At 32.5% G+C, this 19,826-nt stretch overlaps 3 protein-coding genes across 6 annotated transcripts; 1 reads left to right on the top strand and 2 right to left on the bottom strand.

Moving 5' to 3' along the window:
• Positions 1-6,678: 6,678 nt before the first annotated feature.
• LOC120195766 (probable aquaporin PIP2-7) lies at positions 6,679-7,985 on the bottom strand. Its single transcript, XM_039197689.1, has 3 exons — positions 7,886-7,985; positions 7,715-7,808; positions 6,679-7,480 (listed from the first exon to the last, which is right to left on the bottom strand). Exons 1-3 carry the CDS (start codon positions 7,972-7,974, stop codon positions 6,737-6,739), a joined length of 927 nt encoding a protein of 308 aa, XP_039053620.1. The 5' UTR covers positions 7,975-7,985; the 3' UTR covers positions 6,679-6,736.
• A 3,440-nt stretch (positions 7,986-11,425) lies between these two features.
• Positions 11,426-13,778, top strand: LOC120195897 (transcription factor ABORTED MICROSPORES-like). The gene is made up of 8 exons (XM_039197835.1): positions 11,426-11,544; positions 11,680-11,856; positions 11,943-12,021; positions 12,112-12,180; positions 12,258-12,920; positions 13,001-13,270; positions 13,350-13,526; positions 13,599-13,778. The coding sequence occupies exons 1-8, from the start codon at positions 11,447-11,449 to the stop codon at positions 13,776-13,778; spliced, it is 1,713 nt and encodes a 570-aa protein (XP_039053766.1). The 5' UTR covers positions 11,426-11,446.
• Positions 13,779-15,398: 1,620 nt separating this feature from the next.
• On the bottom strand, positions 15,399-19,433 carry LOC120195883 (transcription factor GTE1-like). 4 transcript variants are annotated; one of them, XM_039197820.1, is made up of 9 exons: positions 19,372-19,433; positions 19,088-19,180; positions 18,493-18,708; positions 17,519-17,596; positions 17,045-17,269; positions 16,818-16,916; positions 16,637-16,695; positions 15,961-16,111; positions 15,633-15,836 (listed from the first exon to the last, which is right to left on the bottom strand). In XM_039197820.1, exons 2-9 carry the CDS (start codon positions 19,178-19,180, stop codon positions 15,633-15,635), a joined length of 1,125 nt encoding a protein of 374 aa, XP_039053751.1. In that variant the 5' UTR covers positions 19,372-19,433. The 4 variants fall into 4 exon arrangements, with proteins under 4 accessions (XP_039053753.1, XP_039053752.1, XP_039053751.1 ...); XM_039197819.1 differs by having other exon boundaries at positions 19,283-19,372; XM_039197822.1 differs by lacking the exon at positions 19,372-19,433 and having other exon boundaries at positions 15,399-15,836; positions 17,195-17,269; positions 19,088-19,354.
• Positions 19,434-19,826: the final 393 nt, after the last annotated feature.

A 19,826-nucleotide genomic window follows, 5' to 3' on the forward strand; every position in this document is an offset into this window, starting at 1 on the left:
GTGAGAATAACAAATTTAAATAAAATACAATTTTTTATTATAATTTATCATGTCACTATGATAAGTTCCACTAAAAAATATTTTATTATTCAAAGCACGATAATAAATATCATAGATTTTAAAATATATTGAAAGGAATCATATTTTGTTAATTAATTATTTTGACGGTATTTTTTGCCTGACTTTGTCAATTTGCTTAAGATTCTAAGCGTTCCGAGATTTTTAGGGATTTAGATCATTCTTGAAGATTATGGATTCCATAAGCAGTTGGTACTTGCCGGTGAAAGGCCCAAACAACTCATTGTTGTTATTGAAGTTAAAAATATGCCTGAAGTGTTTGGCAAACAAACAATAGCTGATAATTGATTTCAATAGTTTATTTGACTAACTAACTGATTTGATTAGTTGATTTGAAAAATTGATTTGATTAATTGTTTGGTAAAATTTAGTTGATAGTTGATATAGGTAAAATGAAAAATAAGGGTATGATACATTTAATTGTAAAATACATATATGTTTTATAATATTTTAGTCTTTATTGGGGTGAAGTTACTCGAATAACATGCTTTTGACAAGAAAATAAAAATTTCTTAAGAAAATTAGTGAATATTTTTGAAAATTTTGAATATATTTTTTAAATTTAATATTTACAAATATTAACATTGTGAGATTAATACATACTATTAACATTGTATAAAATATCAACACTACATTTTTTTCTACTTTCATGTTTTGCTATATTTTCTTAACTAAAATATATTTGAGAATCTATAACTAAAAAATAGAATAATAAAATAAATTTTCACTAAAATATATTAGGATGGATGCTATTTCATTAGATTAGGTTTTATGGCAAAGAAGTAATTATGGAAATAATAAGGTCAAATATGTAATTTAACATCTTATTTTGCAATAAGCTCTCCCAAACCACAAGATTTTCCAGGTTTTCATTTTCAGATTATTTGCACAATAAATTATTTCAAAAAGATGTTTAACAAACACTAAAAATAGATAGTTTGACTACCAATAAGCTATTTATGCTCAAATAAGCTAAAAGCTCTTTATAGAAAGTTGTTTACCCCCACAATTGGTTCCAATATTTTTTAAATCTGGGTATTATGATTTAGTACTTGTTCAGATATATTTTTTAATTTATTAATTACAGACATATACCTGATAAATACATTTGTTCAAATCTAAATTTAAAAAAAAATAATAGTTTCTTTTAAGGTAAAGTACACAAATGATCCATTTACTATAAGATGTTGCTTTCTTGAGTTCTCCGACTATTAAAAGTTACATAATGATCACTTGATTATAAGGCGTTGCTTTGTTGAATCTTTGACTATCAAAAGTTACAAAATGACCACCCGACTTCATATGTTTCAGACTCTTCCTTTTTTGTTAAAATAATCGACGATTGTTTGAGTTGAACGTTGACATGTTCCTTGGGAATGGGATATGATAAAAATTGACCACAAAACTATTTGAGTTGTATTTTATGTATTGAGAGTCAGCAAGTTTATGTCCAGCTCAAATGAATGTATATTTTTATTAGAAAATGACGAATTTGAAATATATTAGTAATTGGGTGACCATATTATAACTTTTAATAGTCAGAACTGTAACACCCTTAACCCGTATCCGACCCGAATATGAATCCGAGGTGTCACATTTGACTTTTCAAAACATATGCAAGTCACAAATAGGAACAAAAATTAAAATTTTAAATCAAAATAAAAAGATATAAACTTATTTAATAAGATAGTCATTTCACATACATTTTTACATAAAAACTTAATAATTTACATAAATACCAAAAATATAAGAGTTTACAAAATTGATCAGAGCATTTCAAATTAAAAGTATAATACATGCCAATAGTTTATAAAAATTAACAGAAAAATCTACATTTAATTTGTCCTGATCTGATCTTCTGATGATATGCTATCATCCACAACTCAGTCTTGTGTTTTCTTCAAACCTACGCATGAGAAAATCACACGCTAAGTCGATGACTTAGTGAGGCAATACTAATAGTGCTAACTTAGTAAACAAAATCTTATTTGTTTTATTTGAAATGTTATACAAAGAACTTTCATTATTTTGCATATCAAAAGTATACTTATGAATAGTTTCACTTTGTATGTCTTTGTTCCAAATGCACAAGGTATACTATTGAGAACGCTAGGTATTTGAGTAAATTGAGGTTGTGCACTAATGCTATCACCACAGCTCGTAATTTGCACCGAAATGCCACATAATTGTCCCGAATGACCACATAGGTTTGCACCGAAGTGCCACATATTTGTCCCGAAGGACTACATAATTATCCCGAAGGACCACATAAAACCCTCGACTCTTGGCATGACAACTATACCTCTAATCCTCATACATATACTTTGGGCTATTAATCACATCATTATTATCAATCATTATTCGAAGTGTTTCTTATTCACATAGTTTCTCTCTCATAGAGTCTTTTCACATTCACTTATTCAAAGTTCACATTTCCATATTCATATAACCATAAAACATAACTTGTATAATATAAATTGAATAAAATATTGCAATATAAAAATAAAGAAATTATAAAGTTTTCGATCGAAAACACTGAGGTTGGCATATTGCAAGCCTTCCTCAATTCTGTTACAAAACCGAGAAGTTGCACTCACCTTTGCCTCACTGAAATCTAGTCCAAATCCTTAACCCTTCCAAAATGATAATCAATATGCCGAGCTGACCGGAAGTTGAATACGTTCAAACACTACACCAATAATCAATATCATTCTTCGACTCATTAATATCCAATCAGGAATAACTTATGATGAAAGAAACCCTAAATTTCCATTTCATGTTTAGAAGTATCGGTACTACCCCAACAATACCGATACTTCCCTTCAAGGGTGTCGATACCTCCTCATGGTACCGATACCGATATAACATTTTGTAATTGCATCTTAAAAATGGTATCGATACCATCATTCTGGCATCGATACTACCCATACAGTATTGATACCCCTTCAACCGGTATCGATACTATCCATACAGTATCGATACCCCTTCAACCAATATCGATACTACTCATACAGTATCGATACCCCTTCAACCGGTATGGATACTACCCTTAATAATTTCACAGATTTTTCCCTTGAAGTATCGATACTATTCGAACGGTATCGATACTCGAAGCCCAGAATTGCCATTTTTACTTCGAAAATCACCCAAAAATCCTCTCAAATCTATTATAACATCATTCCTTAAGCCTTTAAACTAAACTTTTTTCATTCAAACCAACTTGTCATCAATTACTACTCTTAGACATACCAAATTCTCACTAAAACACTTACATTTAAAAATCATGCCATGTTTTCAACCAAGCTCTTAATCATTTTTAATACTCCTAACCCTTTAATTTACTCATTGAAAAGTAAAAAATCCCACCAAAACTCTAAAAACCAAACCATATCAAAAATTCATCTTAAAACCCATTTTACAAATCCATGTCTAATCAATCCTCTTGATGTTTTAATCCTATTCAAGCTTTCCTTAAACTTATTTAACATCCAAGCTTCCAAAATCAACCCAAAAAATAAAGAAATCATCAAATTTACAAAACCTTACATTTGCCAATGAAGTCCACGGCAAGAAGAAGAAAAAAAAGAGTTCTATACACTTCTCTCTTTTTACCACATACTTATCCAATAAGAAAGCAATTAAAATATATTTCCCTGTAAATTACCATTTTACCCTTGTTAACTATCCATGTTTGCTATAATACCCAACACAAAAATTCCTCCATAAATCTTTGAATTTATCAAATTATTCTAATTCAACCATGAATTTAAAAGTTCTTACATTTTGGTCACTGACCCGATGATTGGGATGTTACAAGAACTTAACAAAGTAACTTTCTATAGTTAAAAGATCATTTATAATTTTTAACAATTGAGAAACTCAACAAAACAAGTTCTATAGTCGGAGAACATTTTTATACTTCACATTTTTGTCATTAAAGTGGCGCTATATATTCTAATATTTTATTTTAGATATTCTCTTGAAGACAAAATGAGCACGCTACCCCAACATTAAGCACTCTACTCCCAAACTCACATATTCCCTACAATTAACATTAAGCACTCTACAACCAACAATTTAAGTATTAAAATTAGAAATTAACAAATTTGTTAACATGTCAATGTCAATAATTTAGTGAAGATTGACATCCGAATGACCAAAAAGTTACAATTCGAAAATATAAATAAGCAAAACTGATTTTTGTTTTCAAAATCGATGATTAAAATTAAACAGATAAAAAATAAACGAGATCATCAGTGTTGTTTATTCAAGAAAAATACTATAAAATAAAGGATATATCTATAAAAGTATTTTAAAAATAAATTTAAAAAAATAGATTAAAAGATATCTATAAGTTTATTCATATTTTTCTTATTTTTTAAGAAATATTTGCAAAAGAAATAATGATCATATATTGTGAGAAAATTTATGTAGGATAAGATATGTAATATTATCTTTTTTAAATTTTAAGATTTTTTTAATACATATTAATATCTACACTTATCTAAGATGTATGGATGATCATGAGTCGAGTTAAATTAGGTCTTGACTCATTTGAATATAATTTGAACATTATATGCTCTATATCCATCATTTGAACTAAAATCTAACCTAATTTTTAAAATAAAATTCACACATTGAATATATATATATATATATATAAACGTAATACGTTATAACTTAATTGGATATTAAATTATCACATTATGTGTTCAAGTACACTGATCTGTATGACATTATGCTGAAAGCTATGATGTCAGTTAATTACAGATGCGATTATGTTTAATGTTAATACACTCTGTATGTTATTATGTCACCCTATCATTTGTAATTTAATTTATTCACTGTAAGAACCAGAGGGACGAATTTAAAAATAGAGTAAAATTTTTAATATTTATCTTTTTTAAAGATGAATTTGTATTTTTTTAAATCTTTTTATCCCCTTAATATATTAAACTGATTTTAACAATTTCTTTTAAAATAGAAGATATGCAATGGTCTCTGGAAAGTTTAGTGCACCGATCCCTACGCACAAGTCCTATGTTGATTTTCAACGGATCAAATCGCTACGAGTTTAGGATCGTATTTGTGACATGTTATAAGCTCTTTTTCTATTTTTTTTAATAGTTCAAGATAATTATAATATAATATTTATTTAAAAAAATTTAATTCATTGATAATGTATATATACTTTTCAGATACAACTATTTGAATTAGATATTTTAAGATTAATAACATTATATTTTATCATTAAGGGTAAATTACACACTTACTTATAGAACTTTACTCTTTCTTTTATTTTATTCATTATATTTTCAATTTTTTCAATTTACTTACTAAATTTTAGACATTAATTTTTTTTTAACTCCGCCGTTTAATTCTTAACATGACCTGCCACTTTTTTATTATTTTATTATTTTATTATTCAATTAACATTTTATTAATGCTATTTTATATTTTCCGATGCTCATTTATTTCTCAAGGTCGATTCAGTGATTGTTTTCTTCACTCCCATTTATTATTCCACCCTCTTTGTTATCTTATTTTTTAACAATTTAGTTCATCTCCTTCCATTGTTCTTTCCATCCACACAAAATGGTTTGCAGGAGACATTGTTTTATTTTCCTTCTTTTTCTCATGATTTTAACCACAACCCAAATGATATACAAAGCTGAAGGTAAATCGAAAGTAAGTTTTTCCAAGGTAAGCTTGATCAATTTTCTTTTTCCTTCTTAAAACAAAAGATATCATTCATTAATCATTTTGTGTTGAATCTGTATTCTAAATTTGGATAATAGACAAGAAATGAAGAGGAGGCGATGGTGTTAGGGGTCAAATAGGATCAAGGACGCCACGATGCAAAAGAAGATGCAGTTGGTGCGAGCACTCTGAGGCCACCATTCAAATGCCTACGAATCCACAGGTTCGAAATGGAAACGAGCATTCATCATCAACATCCATGAAGGTGCTACCATGATGAGGGAGGGGTGGGGGTTAAAATTTGGGATTTAGGGTTTGAGTTGTTTTTTCAGTTAATAGAATGTCAAATTTGTATTTAAAATGGTGAGACGTGTTAGATGGGATTTTGAGAATTATTGATTTCCGACGAAGATGGGTGGTGGTGGTCAGAACGACAACTGGCATGGTGACCGGAATTTGGGTTTGTACAAGTTGAGAAAATTCGAGAGAAAACGGGAAGAGGTGGAAGAAGAAAGAATAAAAATGAATTTTTTAATTATCTTAATTTTTATTTATTTTTAATTATTAAAAAATATTTAAATAATTCACATCATAACACGACTGAAAATTAACGGTTAAGTGACAGAAAAAGTTTAATAAGCAAATTAAAAAAATTAAAAATACGGTGAGTAAAATAAAAGAAAAAATATAATTTAGTGAATAAACGTGTAATTTATCTATGTTTAAAATTATTCGATAAATTTGATATAAGCTCAAGAAATGTGTACTATAGGATGTAAAACTCTCACACTTATGAAGAAAATAATGTTCATTTAAAGTTGGATGGATCTCCATAAGCATCCTTGAAAAACACGAGAAATTATTCATATTCTTACACCATTTAGATTAACCTAAAATGAAGAGCTCTCTCTCTCTCTATATATATATATATTATTTTTGACATCGTGGTTTGGGGCATTCAGTTATGCAACAGTTCACTTGGGATGAGCTTTGTATAAAGAGCAAACGCTCCACAAGCAATGGCAGGTCCCGCCCAAAAAACCCAGTGTCCGTTCCAAAGGTGGCCGCCTCTAATCAAAGCCGGCCCCAAACATCTTGCCGGGTTCATCCCAACCCCGGCGTAGCCCTTGGCGGAAGTTACAGTCGTCGATATAAACACGATAAGGCCGACCACGACACCGATGATCGAGCAAACTACAACTCGACCCAAGTGCCTGGCCTGACGTTTATCAAAAGCAATCCATATGGAACCAAAGAGGAACACAAAGGTGCAAATTATCTCGAGCCATAACGCCTGGATCGTTCGGAGACCGATAACGGAAGGACCGGTTGCACTCGGCACAACAATTGTGAGTGTGCAGCCACCGAGAGAAAACGTTTGCTCAATGTTGGTGTTTACCACAGCTTGCAATGCAAGTGCCCCTAGAACTCCCCCAACACATTGAGCCAATATATATACGACGGCGCGTGAGAGCGAAATAACACCGGAAAGCGCCGCGGCCAGGCTGATGACGGGGTTGATGTGGCCACCGGAGATGGGAAACGTAGCTAGGAGGAGAACTGTGATGGTGACACCAATAAGAAATGACATTATAAGGTGCGGCATATTTGTTTGTGTCTCGTAGGAGGAGATGACTATGGTGTCCATTGCAAACACCAACACTGCTGTTCCAAGGAGCTCTGCCAAAGATGCTCTCCAAACCTGACAATTCAGTAGCACTGTAAGATTAGACAGGTGGTCTGCTATCGGAATAGCGGCAATAAAGTGAGAACAGAAATCGTTATTACACTACTACGATACCCGTAGTAACTATAATAGCATCCGTCTGTAACCGCAACAAAAGTAACGGAGACAAAAACGCGGTCCAAACTTAAATCCCTGAGATTAGTAATGCCCTCAAATAAGTACACAAAGTAAATACATAAATCCAGATACCTCCAAGGAGAAAAGCTCTTTGGGGGATAAAATACTGTTCAAGGTTGTGGGATTTTGCTTCTTCTCATGATCCCCAACTCTCCTTTGTTCTACCCTGCAAATTTATTTGAAGAATGTACAATTTGATCTTCTACAAACTGCAAAAATCGTAAAAAAATTAGTGAGGCTTGCCTTGGTGTGGGGACAAAGGGTCGGACTCTAGTTCCAGTGTATACATTTTCCTCATCTTCAACAACACTGATATTTCCAGTTCCGGCCATCTTCCTACAGTTTTTGCCTTGTATCTATCATGTATATATATAATCAAAGCAGCTGTAACTGCATGAAAACCTTTACATTAATTATGGAACATAGCTTTATCTTTAACCACATAATCGGCTGCTTATTTAGTGTTTGGTATCTTAGCTGGCTTTATGGCTTTTCAACCATAAAGAGGTTGGCCTTTAAGATACATATATAAACTGCTGTTATTGATCCTTGAGGCCAATGGGAACAGAATCGAGCTATTATTGAAGTCAGCGATGGCAAGAATTAATGGCTTCACGATCAATAATGGGCGCTGAATATCGAGCAATGGACCAGCTTTTAATTGCCTGATAAGTTGGAGAGGGCAATTAATGGGAACTTGCCACTTATTTGGTTGGGAATGGCTGCTCTATCCTTATCTAGCAATTATTGATAGTTAGCTAGTAGACACCATTATTGAATTCCAACCATAAATATGAAAAAGCATGAATTTATACTTGTTTGCAGCAGTGGGGTTCGGACATGATTGGGGTTTTCGTTTCATTAATTAAACTGATCATGACAAGCCTTCTCAACTGCAGCACTTGCAAGGTTTAGCTTGAAGTTATTTGGAAGAAAGAATTTGAACTAAAGGATATAGAGGAAAATAAGATAGAGAAATGATTAGAATATTTCAAATGGTAAAGATTTTAAAAGCACAAGAAGATCCAAACGGGAAGTAAAGGAGTGAATCAACCCAAGAATTGAATGAGTGATTAGATTTTGGACGTGGTTGAGAGCCTTGAATTAATGAAAAATGTATCAATTATAGCAATGAAAGAGGAATGAAAGTAATGGAAGATGGAGAAATGAATTCGACGTTTGTGAAAGTAATGAGGTTCACTTGGAGCCATTCGGACAAAAGAATTCCAATTCTAATCGATCCTCTTCATAAACTAAGCAACCCGATGTTGAATAATATTGGTAATAATACTGTAAAAATAAGGCGTTAGTACCGATAAAATAGATAAAAAATTAAATCAAACAAATTAATAAAAAATTATGTCACAATGAACTACTGTATTAAAAATAGATTTATCCCGATTGATGAAATCATTGCACTGAATATTCTCCTTTAAATTATCAAATTCTCTTTAAGAATTTGTACACCTAAAATTTGGAGCAGGTGATGGCGGTATCCAATAACTTACAATACTTTAGGAGGATAAATGTTTACTTTATATATGATCTTGTACAGATTTTATATAATAATTGTTAAAAATAGATTCAAATTGTATCAATGATGCAATTTAATTTAGAAAGTAATAAAATTGATTAAAACTAGAGTATTTTATTAAAGTAACTTTTTATAAAATAACTTTTTACTTTATTTAATTTTGTTTGTAATCAATTATATATCTCTCTAAATAGATACTAAAGGTTAGAGTTAGATATTATGTTGTATATGAAAACTCCCCTTATATTATTCTTCTCTTGACATCATTAAATTTTATCTTCTTCTCTTTGTGTTTTTCCCAAAAGGGTTTTTTTCACAAAAGGATTTTTCACGTAAAATCTCGGCGTCTATTTTATTGAGCGATTATTACGCATGTCGTTAATCTTATAACAAATTAATATCAAAGCGCCTGAGTTGTTTGATTCGATCACGATATTGACATCTTCAAAGTATGAGAAGTAGTTGTTGGATCGCAACCCTAAATTCAAATTGTGAAAGGTAGAGGTATATGAATTTGCAAGAGTTATATTATTCTGATAAAAGAGTAGAGAAAGACTACCAAGTTTTATATTCTGCAGGGTTCAACAATTATAGAAGATGAAATATTATTTTCCCTTCGTAGTAAATGAGAATTGTGTGTTGAACAAAACAACTATTCTATGGACATAAAAAGTTAAGAAGAAAAAGAAAGTTCAGTTATGTGGCCATAACGGATTCGAGAAGAAGAAAATTTAGTTCCATGAGTATATCGGAAAAAAAATAGAAGAAAAACTTGCAGTGAACAAGTTTGAGCGAAGTTAGCACTTATGATTTCCTTACTGATGTGAAGACTAAAGCCAAGTTTTGGCTAACTTTAGATTTAGTTAACAATCATTGTTGAAGAATATTCCTCTAAAGCGTTTTGTGGAAGAAGTGGATGACTTGTTCGTTAAATTGAAAAATTATTTTTTGTGTCTCACCGAATTTATGTGTTTTGTCTCGAATCGTTTGTATTTTCAGAATTCGTGTCAAGGTAGAGATTTGTTAAAGTTTGACTTGAAATCAAAGTGGTCCAATTTAATTGAGAAAGTAGTAAACATAGTTTGATTAAAAGTAGAAAACTTTATTAACATAGAGTAATTTATTAAAAATAGTTTTTTATAAAGTAACTTTTTACTTTATTTAGTTTCTTTTGTGATCGAGTATCTATATTTATAAATAGATATTAAAAGTTAGAATTAGATATTATATTGTCCATAACCTCTTGTATTCTTTCCTATTCATGTCAATGAATTTTCTCCTCATCTAACCGTGGTTTTTCCCAAAGTGAAGTAAAATCTTGGTTGTCTATTTTGTTAATTTTTAATTTTAATTTTCAAAGTTTTTTTTTCTGTCAGAGATAATTTTTTTCGTCAGCCTCTAATTTATGAATGTTTGAATGTTAAGTTCTTTTTCTAAACCTAGTAGGACGCTAATAATGTGGGTCATTACTTTGCTAAGATAACCTTATCTCAAACGTTTATTATATGCAAAATTCATTCTAGGCTTAGATCATTTAATTTGTTTAAATTACGTAAAATTTCCAAGTAATACTTTTAAAAAGATAAAGTGCAGTTATTAATACATGGTTGTAACGTCAAAAATATATGGATGAACAGTTAATAATTTCCTCCAAATGGGGAACCAACAGGCTCTTGAGATTTTTTGCCCTAATCTGAACACAACTGGCGAATGTACGGCTTCCTCTAATTAGTTTAGTTTGAAAGAAAAAGAGAGGAGAGTAGTTGAGACACGAGACACCCATAAGCAAAATTCAACAAACTTATAAAGCAGATAGCTAAAGTTTTATACGTAATCTTAGGTCATGCAATATTTGCTCCTTCAATATATCTCTCATTTCTTTACTTTAATTTATACACTTCAAATATATATACGTACGTATATTTTATGTATATATGTGATGTACCAAGCTTGAACTTCTTTCTCATGCACTGCATTTCACCTACCAAATAACAAAAATAAAATAAACTTTCTTTCTACATATAAAAATAATGCGAGACATTGACGAGGGGGTTCATTAAAAGTCGAGTCTTTCTTCAATTTAGGGTATTAAGATTTTGTTCTTTCTTTTAGTTTAAGGAAGAGGTAAGAGTATGTTTGAATTGGATGGTGATGCAGTTAACCATTGCTATCAACTCCACCTTGTACTCATCTTTGGTTTACTTCTTTGTTTTGTCTGGCATTGTCCGTTTCCCGTCCCCCTCGTCAAAACCTCATTGAACGTCAATAGGATGAATATCTTTCAAAACCTCATGGAGAGACTACGGCAGCTGGTGGGTCCTAAAGGATGGGACTATTGCGTTCTCTGGAAACTGAGTGATGATCAAAGGTTAGAGTTTAAACCATGGTGTGTTGCATGCATGTGATGACAATACAAACATGCATACATACATACATACATATATCTCACTTTCTTATGTATGCACCAATGTTAATGAACATTGTTTGTGGGGGATTTGTCCAGGTTTATTGAATGGGTGGATTGCTGTTGTGGTGGAACTGAGAGTATTGAAAGTGGTGGAGAGCTTCAATTTCCTGTTACTTCAGTCCTTCCTTGCAGGGATGTGATGTTTCAGCATCCTAAAACCAGATCCTGTGAATTGCTCGCCCATCTTCCTTCTAGCATGCCCTTAGATTCTGGGTATTGTTACCTTAACGTTTCTCTCTCTCTTTCATCCTATCTCCTTCGTCTTTTATGGGTGTTTTTGATGATTTTACACTAAACAGAAATCATGCACAAGCCTTGATTTCAAATCAACCCAACTGGTTAAACTTCTCTTCTAATTCGGATTCAAATGTTCTTGAGGTTAGTAACTAATACATCTTCAAGTCTTATTCTTAAAAATTTTCGGGAAAAAAAAACAAGTTTTTTGATGTTGTTAGAATATTTTTGCAGGATATAGTTGGAACTAGGATTTTGATTCCAGTTGCAGAAGGATTGGTTGATCTTTTTGTTGCCAAACAAGTACGTAGTTTATGTTGTTTTTCTCATTGGTTTTAAGCAGATTATGTTTCGAGAAAATTTAAATGTTCTTACAACAGGTATGTGAAGACAAAATTCTCATGGACTACATTGTGACCCTCTGCAACATCTCATTGGAGCAAATCTCAATGATGAATTCAAGTTCCATTGATACACATTTGAATGTACTTGGATCCCGTTCATTGAATGAGTTTCAAGCAAATCCTCTTTCGAGCAATGGGAATGATGAAAAGGATTCCGTGAACCATTTCCAACCGCCATTGGCTACCACACTCGAAACGCTGAACCTACCGTATGACATCTCCATTGATCAAATTCGATCGACAAACACCCTGCAGCAGTATCATTATCATTCAGAAGATAAAACCAATCATATCGATGCATGCATCGAAGGGTCTCATGATGTTTTCATTTCAGACAAGGTTGTTAACCCACATAAGGATAATAATGGACTTCAAGAGATGGATCCATTGAATTCAATGATGACCAATGAATCAATCGTCATCCAAGGGAATGAAAAGGATTCTATCAAACAAGAGAACAGACGGTCGGATTCGATTTCGGATTGCAGTGATCAGAACGATGATGAAGATGATGCAAGATACCAAAGGAGAGCAGGGTCCAAAGGGCAGTCCAAAAACCTTGTTGCTGAGAGAAAAAGAAGGAAGAAGCTTAATGAAAGACTCTATGCTCTTCGATCTTTGGTTCCCAAAATCTCAAAGGTACACTTAGTCATCAATTGTCTTGTGTAACTTAAGACAAAAAAAGATATGTTTTGACACTGTACATTCATTATTGTTAGCTGGATAGAGCTTCAATCCTTGGAGATGCGATTGAGTTCGTGAAGGAATTGCAAAACCAAGAGAAAGAACTCCAAGATGAACTCGAAGAACATTCGGATAACAACAATGGTGCTAAGAAAACAGGCAACAATGGGATCCATAACAAGTTTCAGTCTGATATTTTCTTACAAAATGATCAAATCCCTCTGTATTCTAACCCGGAACATGATAAGGGACCCCATAGCTTTCCTGATGTGGACCTTTGTACCCACAAGACACAGCAAATGGAGGTAAAATCAAATCAAATACATATATTCTCATCCCTTTGTTGGTGTTAAAATAATAATTTAACAAAGATGGGATGTTCAGGTACAAGTTGAAGTTGCCCAAATCAATGGGAACCAGTTTTTTGTTAAAGTTTTTAGTGAGCACAAACCAGGCGGATTTGTGAGATTAATGGAGGCTTTGGATTCATTGGGGTTGGAAGTAACAAATGCAAATGTAAACAGCTTCAGAGGCCTTGTTTCAAATGTTTTCAAAGTAGAGGTAATTCATTTCAGAACATGTAGTGCATATAAATTTATGAGATCAACTATGAATTTACCTGTCTGGTGGTAGAAAAACTGTGAGATGCTTCAGGCTGATCATGTGAGGGACTCGTTGCTCGAGCTAACCCGAAACCCGACCAAGGGGTTGTCCGAGGCGGTGAATGCATCGGAGAACAATGGTGGTGTTGAATATATGCACCACAATCAGCATCACCACCAGCTCCATCACTTCCAAAAGCAAGTGGCATGACCTTTGTATCCCTTTAGCTTATAATAGTTATGCAGTTTCGTCAGGAAATTTCCTAGAATAATATGCTTGATGTAAGCGTTTCAGTAGACAGATAAGACCATCAATGGTTGATCTGTTGGATTAGTTTTTTTACGTTATGCTTCGCTGTATATCAAAGAATTTAAGACTGGCACCATATCACTGATCTAAGACTGCATTTTTGTTTGTTTGTTTTAAAATGTTTCTGGCAATAAGGATGTTCATAATTTTTACAACTATCTTATATCGTAGGCGGCCTCTTTTAAGTTTGATATCCAATATTACGAAATTGACAAAAATATATTTATTCATTATTTATTATAGGATTCACAAAAATAATATTTATGTTGAATTCCGATGGATGCAAAATTTTTAAAGAAAATATGAATTGGATTTGGAAAGAATCAAATATGGGACCTAAAGATAAATCAACCTTCACCCACTGCACCAAAATATATCATTGTTATAGGGTTAATAGAATTAATATTTAGATTAAATTGTGATTGAAATTAATTACATATTTAGATAAATTATAAAAATATTTAAATGGTATACGAATATTAAGCTTAAAACCGAACTTAGTAGAGGCAGAAATTTTTTGCCCTTTATACGAATATTAAGCTTAAGTTAATAACGAATCAATGTAATCCACGTGGCAAATAGGAGCACGCATGGGGGGACAAATAGAGGGTAAAGGAATTCTGTTCGACTCGACGTAGATCGTTCTGTTTGACATCAGAGCTGTTGTATGATGACTTGAAGCATTAGTAATGTGCCATTAAGTGATTGCACACTAGAATTTGAATGGATACCAAGATTTCACATATTCTTCAACTTAGGAGGCATTTTATTGATCGAAACACTAAAAACTACCGATAATTATGAAATGAGACACTAGATCCTTTAAGTAAGGTTAAGAATTTAAATCCTGACGATTGCGAATAAACTGGATTAGGAGAGTCGCCCTTGCCTCTGCAATGCCCAATCTGGATTGGTCGATCAATAGATTGGATACCGGTGATTATATCAAAACAAAAAAAATGAAACACTAAAAAACTAAGCAAGAACATCTTGCATGTTAACGATTGCAATTCTTGATATTTAATATCAGAATTGGTTGGTTTACCTCACCTTTGTTAGGATCTAAAGATATAGACAATCAAACCTATTAAATGATTTCCACGCCAAAAAGATGATAAAAAAAATAATGCCATTTTCTAGGAGAACATAAATTTAAACAATTGTATTTACAAAATGCCTGTGTATTGTTAATGGACTAATTTATTTTTGAATAAATACTAATTTGTAATAATCTTATACTCTTCAAAAAATTGAAAGAAAAAAAAAGATATATGATCTTAGACATACCACCAATGATGGATCCAGAAATTTAAAAACTGAGCTCTAAAATTTCAATACTCCTTTTTTTTCTAAAAAAAAATGAGTACGCAAATTCCCTTATTTTCCCCTCTGCTTAATACACTAGATTAAAATTAACAATTTTTTTCTTTCAAAATAATGGATGTACACTTGCTCTCCTAGGCTTAACGCATCCACCCCAGCGTGCCACATTGCAAAAACAAAATGCAAATAAAGCAAAGCAAATACAAAATGCATATCATTATTTACCCTTCAATTTTATGACAAGGTAAAAAGGAAAAGAAATATACAGGGGACTGTAATAAAAATTTATGTACCCTTCACATAGTTGTAACGAGTTCTGCCACCACCATAACTCCAATTCTCACTACCACATTACATTTAACAATAATATTCAGACACTGGGCAACTTCAATGGTTAACCGAAGGACAAACAGTATAATACTTACCTGAAGCTCATGAGTTGGGAGAGAGCTTCCTATTTCTCTTTATGGCATTCTTCGTAAGAGCATCAGACATCTCTCTTCTTCTTTTGGAGTTGCTCTTGACGGTATTCTCATTATTATTTATATTGTTGCAGTCCACAACTTCAGAGCACTTTCCGGCATGTTTTAATTTGTCTTGAACAAAAAACTTTAATCTCCACAAAGTTAATTCACTCTGTGGAATCCAAAACAAAAGAGAATACACCTAAGTAGCTGCTTTGCGGCCTTACAAAGACATAGCAAACTATATAGAAAAGATGAATTATTAGAGACTCATTATTGGACCAAAGCATTTTTACCTGTGCATCTATATCAAGATCCACCTCTTGTGCTGTTGGTTGAAAGCCTGGATTGTTCTCAGCAACGATCTCAAGAGCCTTACTAAGATCTTCAGGAGACAATCGGGTGAGAGCCATCCCAAGTTTCTTTTTCTCTTCAGTCGGCATTTTCCTATTCATGGTCTGTAGTCAGAAGCTAAAGGTCTCGAAGAATTATAAATACAAACTCAAATGATCAGGCATGCAAAAATAGACAGAAAAATGTACAAGTAATAATTTAGGCAGATATATTTACAACAGAATTACCCCAATAACCTAAATGTGATCTTTATTCTATCAACACAAGTCAGAATTATGGCACCTCTACCAGAAAAACATAATGATATACGTCATTTACCACAAAATTATCACAAAACACAAATGAAATGTAACGGGCTGTTTGAAAATTACCACAAAATTGCCTTAAAACCTATGGCTGGTTGAAAGTGAAACGGACTGTTAACTCTCTCACCATAATTCGCCAAACCATTACCACAAAATGCAATTAAGAACTAAATACTAATGAGGTGAAGATTTAGATGAAGTTTATATAGAAGATTAACTCCCTCCCTCCCACTCCCTGAAGCAAACCAATTGATAATATTCATAAATTTAAGCCAAACACACCAAATTCTGCATTACATATCTTCAAACAAACCTGCATTTCTGAATGACTATCTGTCTGAGTTTCTCCAATTGCAAATCGACCGCACAAAGCTGAAAGAATTGACAATAATATTGTTCAGAGTTTATGGATGAGAATTGGTAAAAAAAAATGAAGGTTAGATGCATTCTTCCAATTTAGTTTTCTTATGCAAGAGTCTTGTCATTTTACATACTTCGTTGCTCAACTCTTTGGCCATGTTAGAATGAACTATCTCTTGTGCCAGCTTCACATCTAGCTCTGCTTTTGCTTCCTCCTCGACCAGTCTTTTCTCCTGCATATAAATTTAAGCAAGTGAACTTACACATGTTTGAAGCAGAATTTAAAGACTAATGAAAACATGTTTAATAAATCATCAACCATTTACTGGTGGAAGGTTCCTACACCCAAATACAGGCTTACCTCCTCGGCCACTTTAGGCAAAAGTTGCAGCCACTTCTCCTCAAATTTTTCCAATAAAGTTTTGGCCATTATGTGAACATCATGTCTTTCATCATTGTATTTCATGGCATTCTTAAAAACCAATCTAACATCGGAATAAATTTCACGTACATTCTTGTACCCAGTACAATCCTTAGCCTCCATCTTGCTTTTTATTGTACCAAAGTCCATAGGCTTCTGAACTACCTAAAATGCACAACCTTAAGATGCATCAGTTAAAGCATACATATTTAGGAATAAATAAATTAAACAATCAAAATTTCAGAAATAAGGATTAGTGAAAGGTCTTTATGTACATGTGTATAAGAAAAATTAGTAACAGTGAATTTCTAAAGCAAGGAAAAGAGTCAAATATAAAGGCCAATGAAAACAGAAAGTATGCCTTATAAATGAGAAAACCAATCAGAAACTATTGAAACAATAAATAAGCTTTACCTCATAATAGTCATGCAACCCAAGACCTTCAACATCAACTGGATGCATAAAAGGATGTGCCCATTTGTGCTGTGTTATCTGACAAACGGAAAGTACAATTGAAATTAACCATAAATTATGACTAAGAATCAGCAATGATGCTTACATTTTAAAATGCTGACTCCATTAATTTTCAACAAAAATAGTTTAATTTTGAGGGATGAATGCATTACTTTTCATGCAATTACAGGAATGGGAAGTATATATTCAAAATTTTATTGATTTGCAACAAATATAATAATATTTAAAATGAAAATTCCCTTCTTCTTCTTTTGAGGGTGGGGTGGGGTTGGGGGATTGTGTGTTTGTGGTGTGAAACCTTCAAGCTTTTATAAATAAATTTTAAAATCTAAGTTTTCTGTTTTATGATCTGCATCTAAAAGCATTCATCCACCTAGATGAAATTGGCAAGAAGGATGATTGCTATAGTATAGAGTTTATTATGAGGAAAAAAATTAACTGTGTGGATAGCTGTGGTAACTATAATCCAACATAAGAATTGGTAAAAAGTTCCCCCTAAAAGAAGAAAAATTATTAGGAAAAGAGAGAGCAAAGATAGAAAAATGATGAAGAATCAAGCTCCAGCATACCGTGCTGGCTTAAAGGGCAAAACTTCCAAAAAGACATTTGACATGTCAACCATCTGTAAGAGAAGTTTATACATCATCCAAATAAAAGAATCACCTGCCATTCTTGTAATACCAAGACAACGTCTTAAAACATTCTTTGAAATTTTTCTGATAAAAACTCAATTTTCTTTGGCCTCGACTAGGTACAGATTAATAAGTTTTAATCAGAAAATTTAAGAAAACATTTTAGAAGAACAAAATTGATATCTATAAGGAAGGAGGGAAAAATACAAAGACTTTCAAGATGGTGGAACTGGACCATATGATCAAAACCTCTAAATGAAACAAAAATTTATTCATGCTTACCTGCCGTAAAATTGTGGTAAATTGGCGCATAAGTTCCTGCATTCTCTTCATAGAAGCAGCTTCTCTATGTGATGCTTCTTGCCGCCGCTTCTCAATGCCGGTAAGCTGTTTTTCCTTGACTTTTTCCTTACAAGCTGAATTACATTTGGTAACAGTCAACTCCATATTGTCCGTAGTCAAGTACAGATGTTCAACATCATTGACCCTTTTCTCGAGCTGCAAGTTCAATATAGTTCTAATCAATAATGCAAAGATGCAAGTTTATGTGCAAGCTGCAAAATTCAGGACTATATAAATATGTAGCAACGTTAGCAGGACATTACGGGCAAAACAAAAAGCTGCTAAAAACAGCGATAACAAATTGACAATATATCCATGATGAAATACAATAACAAACTTGCGACAGCCATCCATGAAATCTGAAATACATTACAAAATATATTCAGATACTAGCTCCCAGTTGTCCAATTTGAAATTAACTTGCACTCTAAAGAAAGTAACTCGATGCTAAACAGAAAGAATAATATCTGAACATGTGAGCTGTATAGGAGCCCTGACGTGGGGATTAGATTATAAATTTCATAAAGAAAAATACCCCATTGACAATGGTGGATATTTTATCAACATATCGCCCTAAATCCTCCACTTCTGATTCAGGCCCAAAATCTTCAACCTTCACTGCTTCCATCTGCGATTCCACTTTGCATGAACTGTTAGGGTTAACGCGCAATATGCAATAATAGGTTGTTATAATCAACAACCAAAATATGAAGACAGGAAGCAAAATTACATGGAAATTGAGCCACTAAAAACTCTTCTAAACCTATACCAAGTAGAATAGCCTTGAGAAAGATTGCGAGAATACTTGGCTTTGCTTACCCCGGCTGCAGTTACAGAGGAAGTTCTTATTCTTCTTCTGGCTATGGATTGGGAAGAGTTAGACTTGGAGTTGGAGCCCCAAAATCACAATTTGGTTTGAGACCCAGTAACCAAAACCCGATGCATACATTTTGGGCTCTTGCTTTTTATCAAACAATAGTAGTAAAAATCAAGTAAATTATAATAAAATATTATTTATATAACACGCAAATATTGAATAAATTTTCATTCTAAATTAACCACCTAATTGAATTGGAATAGCTTGGACATGAACTAAAATCAAATTTCTATGTAAATACAAAATGAAGCAAGTAAAACTCTATTCAATTCTTCAAACAAGTTTATCCTCTTCCCTCTTAGGATTCGATATTTTTATGTACTCATTAAAATGGAACCATCCGACTGAATAGCTTGATCATGAATTAAATCAATATTTAGGTGAATTGATACGATAA

The sequence above is a fragment of the Hibiscus syriacus genome, unplaced genomic scaffold (genome assembly GCF_006381635.1).
Source record: "Hibiscus syriacus cultivar Baekdansim isolate YM2019G1 unplaced genomic scaffold, ASM638163v2 tig00117021_pilon, whole genome shotgun sequence".
In the NCBI taxonomy this organism is placed as follows: domain Eukaryota; kingdom Viridiplantae; phylum Streptophyta; class Magnoliopsida; order Malvales; family Malvaceae; genus Hibiscus; species Hibiscus syriacus.

Excerpts from the sequence above, each read along its gene's own strand:
- LOC120195766 (XM_039197689.1), bottom strand. The coding sequence starts at position 7,974 with ATGGCCGGAACTGGAAATATCAGTGTTGTTGAAGATGAGGAAAATGTA. Across the intron at positions 7,809-7,885 it reads CCCTTTGTCCCCACACCAAG|GGTAGAACAAAGGAGAGTTG; the intron begins GCAAGCCTCACT and ends ATAAATTTGCAG. Across the intron at positions 7,481-7,714 it reads AAGAGCTTTTCTCCTTGGAG|GTTTGGAGAGCATCTTTGGC; the intron begins GTATCTGGATTT and ends CTGAATTGTCAG.
- LOC120195897 (XM_039197835.1), top strand. The coding sequence starts at position 11,447 with ATGAATATCTTTCAAAACCTCATGGAGAGACTACGGCAGCTGGTGGGT. Across the intron at positions 12,022-12,111 it reads CGGATTCAAATGTTCTTGAG|GATATAGTTGGAACTAGGAT; the intron begins GTTAGTAACTAA and ends ATATTTTTGCAG. Across the intron at positions 13,527-13,598 it reads CAAATGTTTTCAAAGTAGAG|AAAAACTGTGAGATGCTTCA; the intron begins GTAATTCATTTC and ends GTCTGGTGGTAG.
- LOC120195883 (XM_039197821.1), bottom strand. The coding sequence starts at position 19,180 with ATGGAAGCAGTGAAGGTTGAAGATTTTGGGCCTGAATCAGAAGTGGAG. Across the intron at positions 18,709-19,087 it reads TATCCACCATTGTCAATGGG|CTCGAGAAAAGGGTCAATGA; the intron begins GTATTTTTCTTT and ends TTGAACTTGCAG. Across the intron at positions 17,270-17,518 it reads GGTTGCATGACTATTATGAG|GTAGTTCAGAAGCCTATGGA; the intron begins GTAAAGCTTATT and ends TGTGCATTTTAG.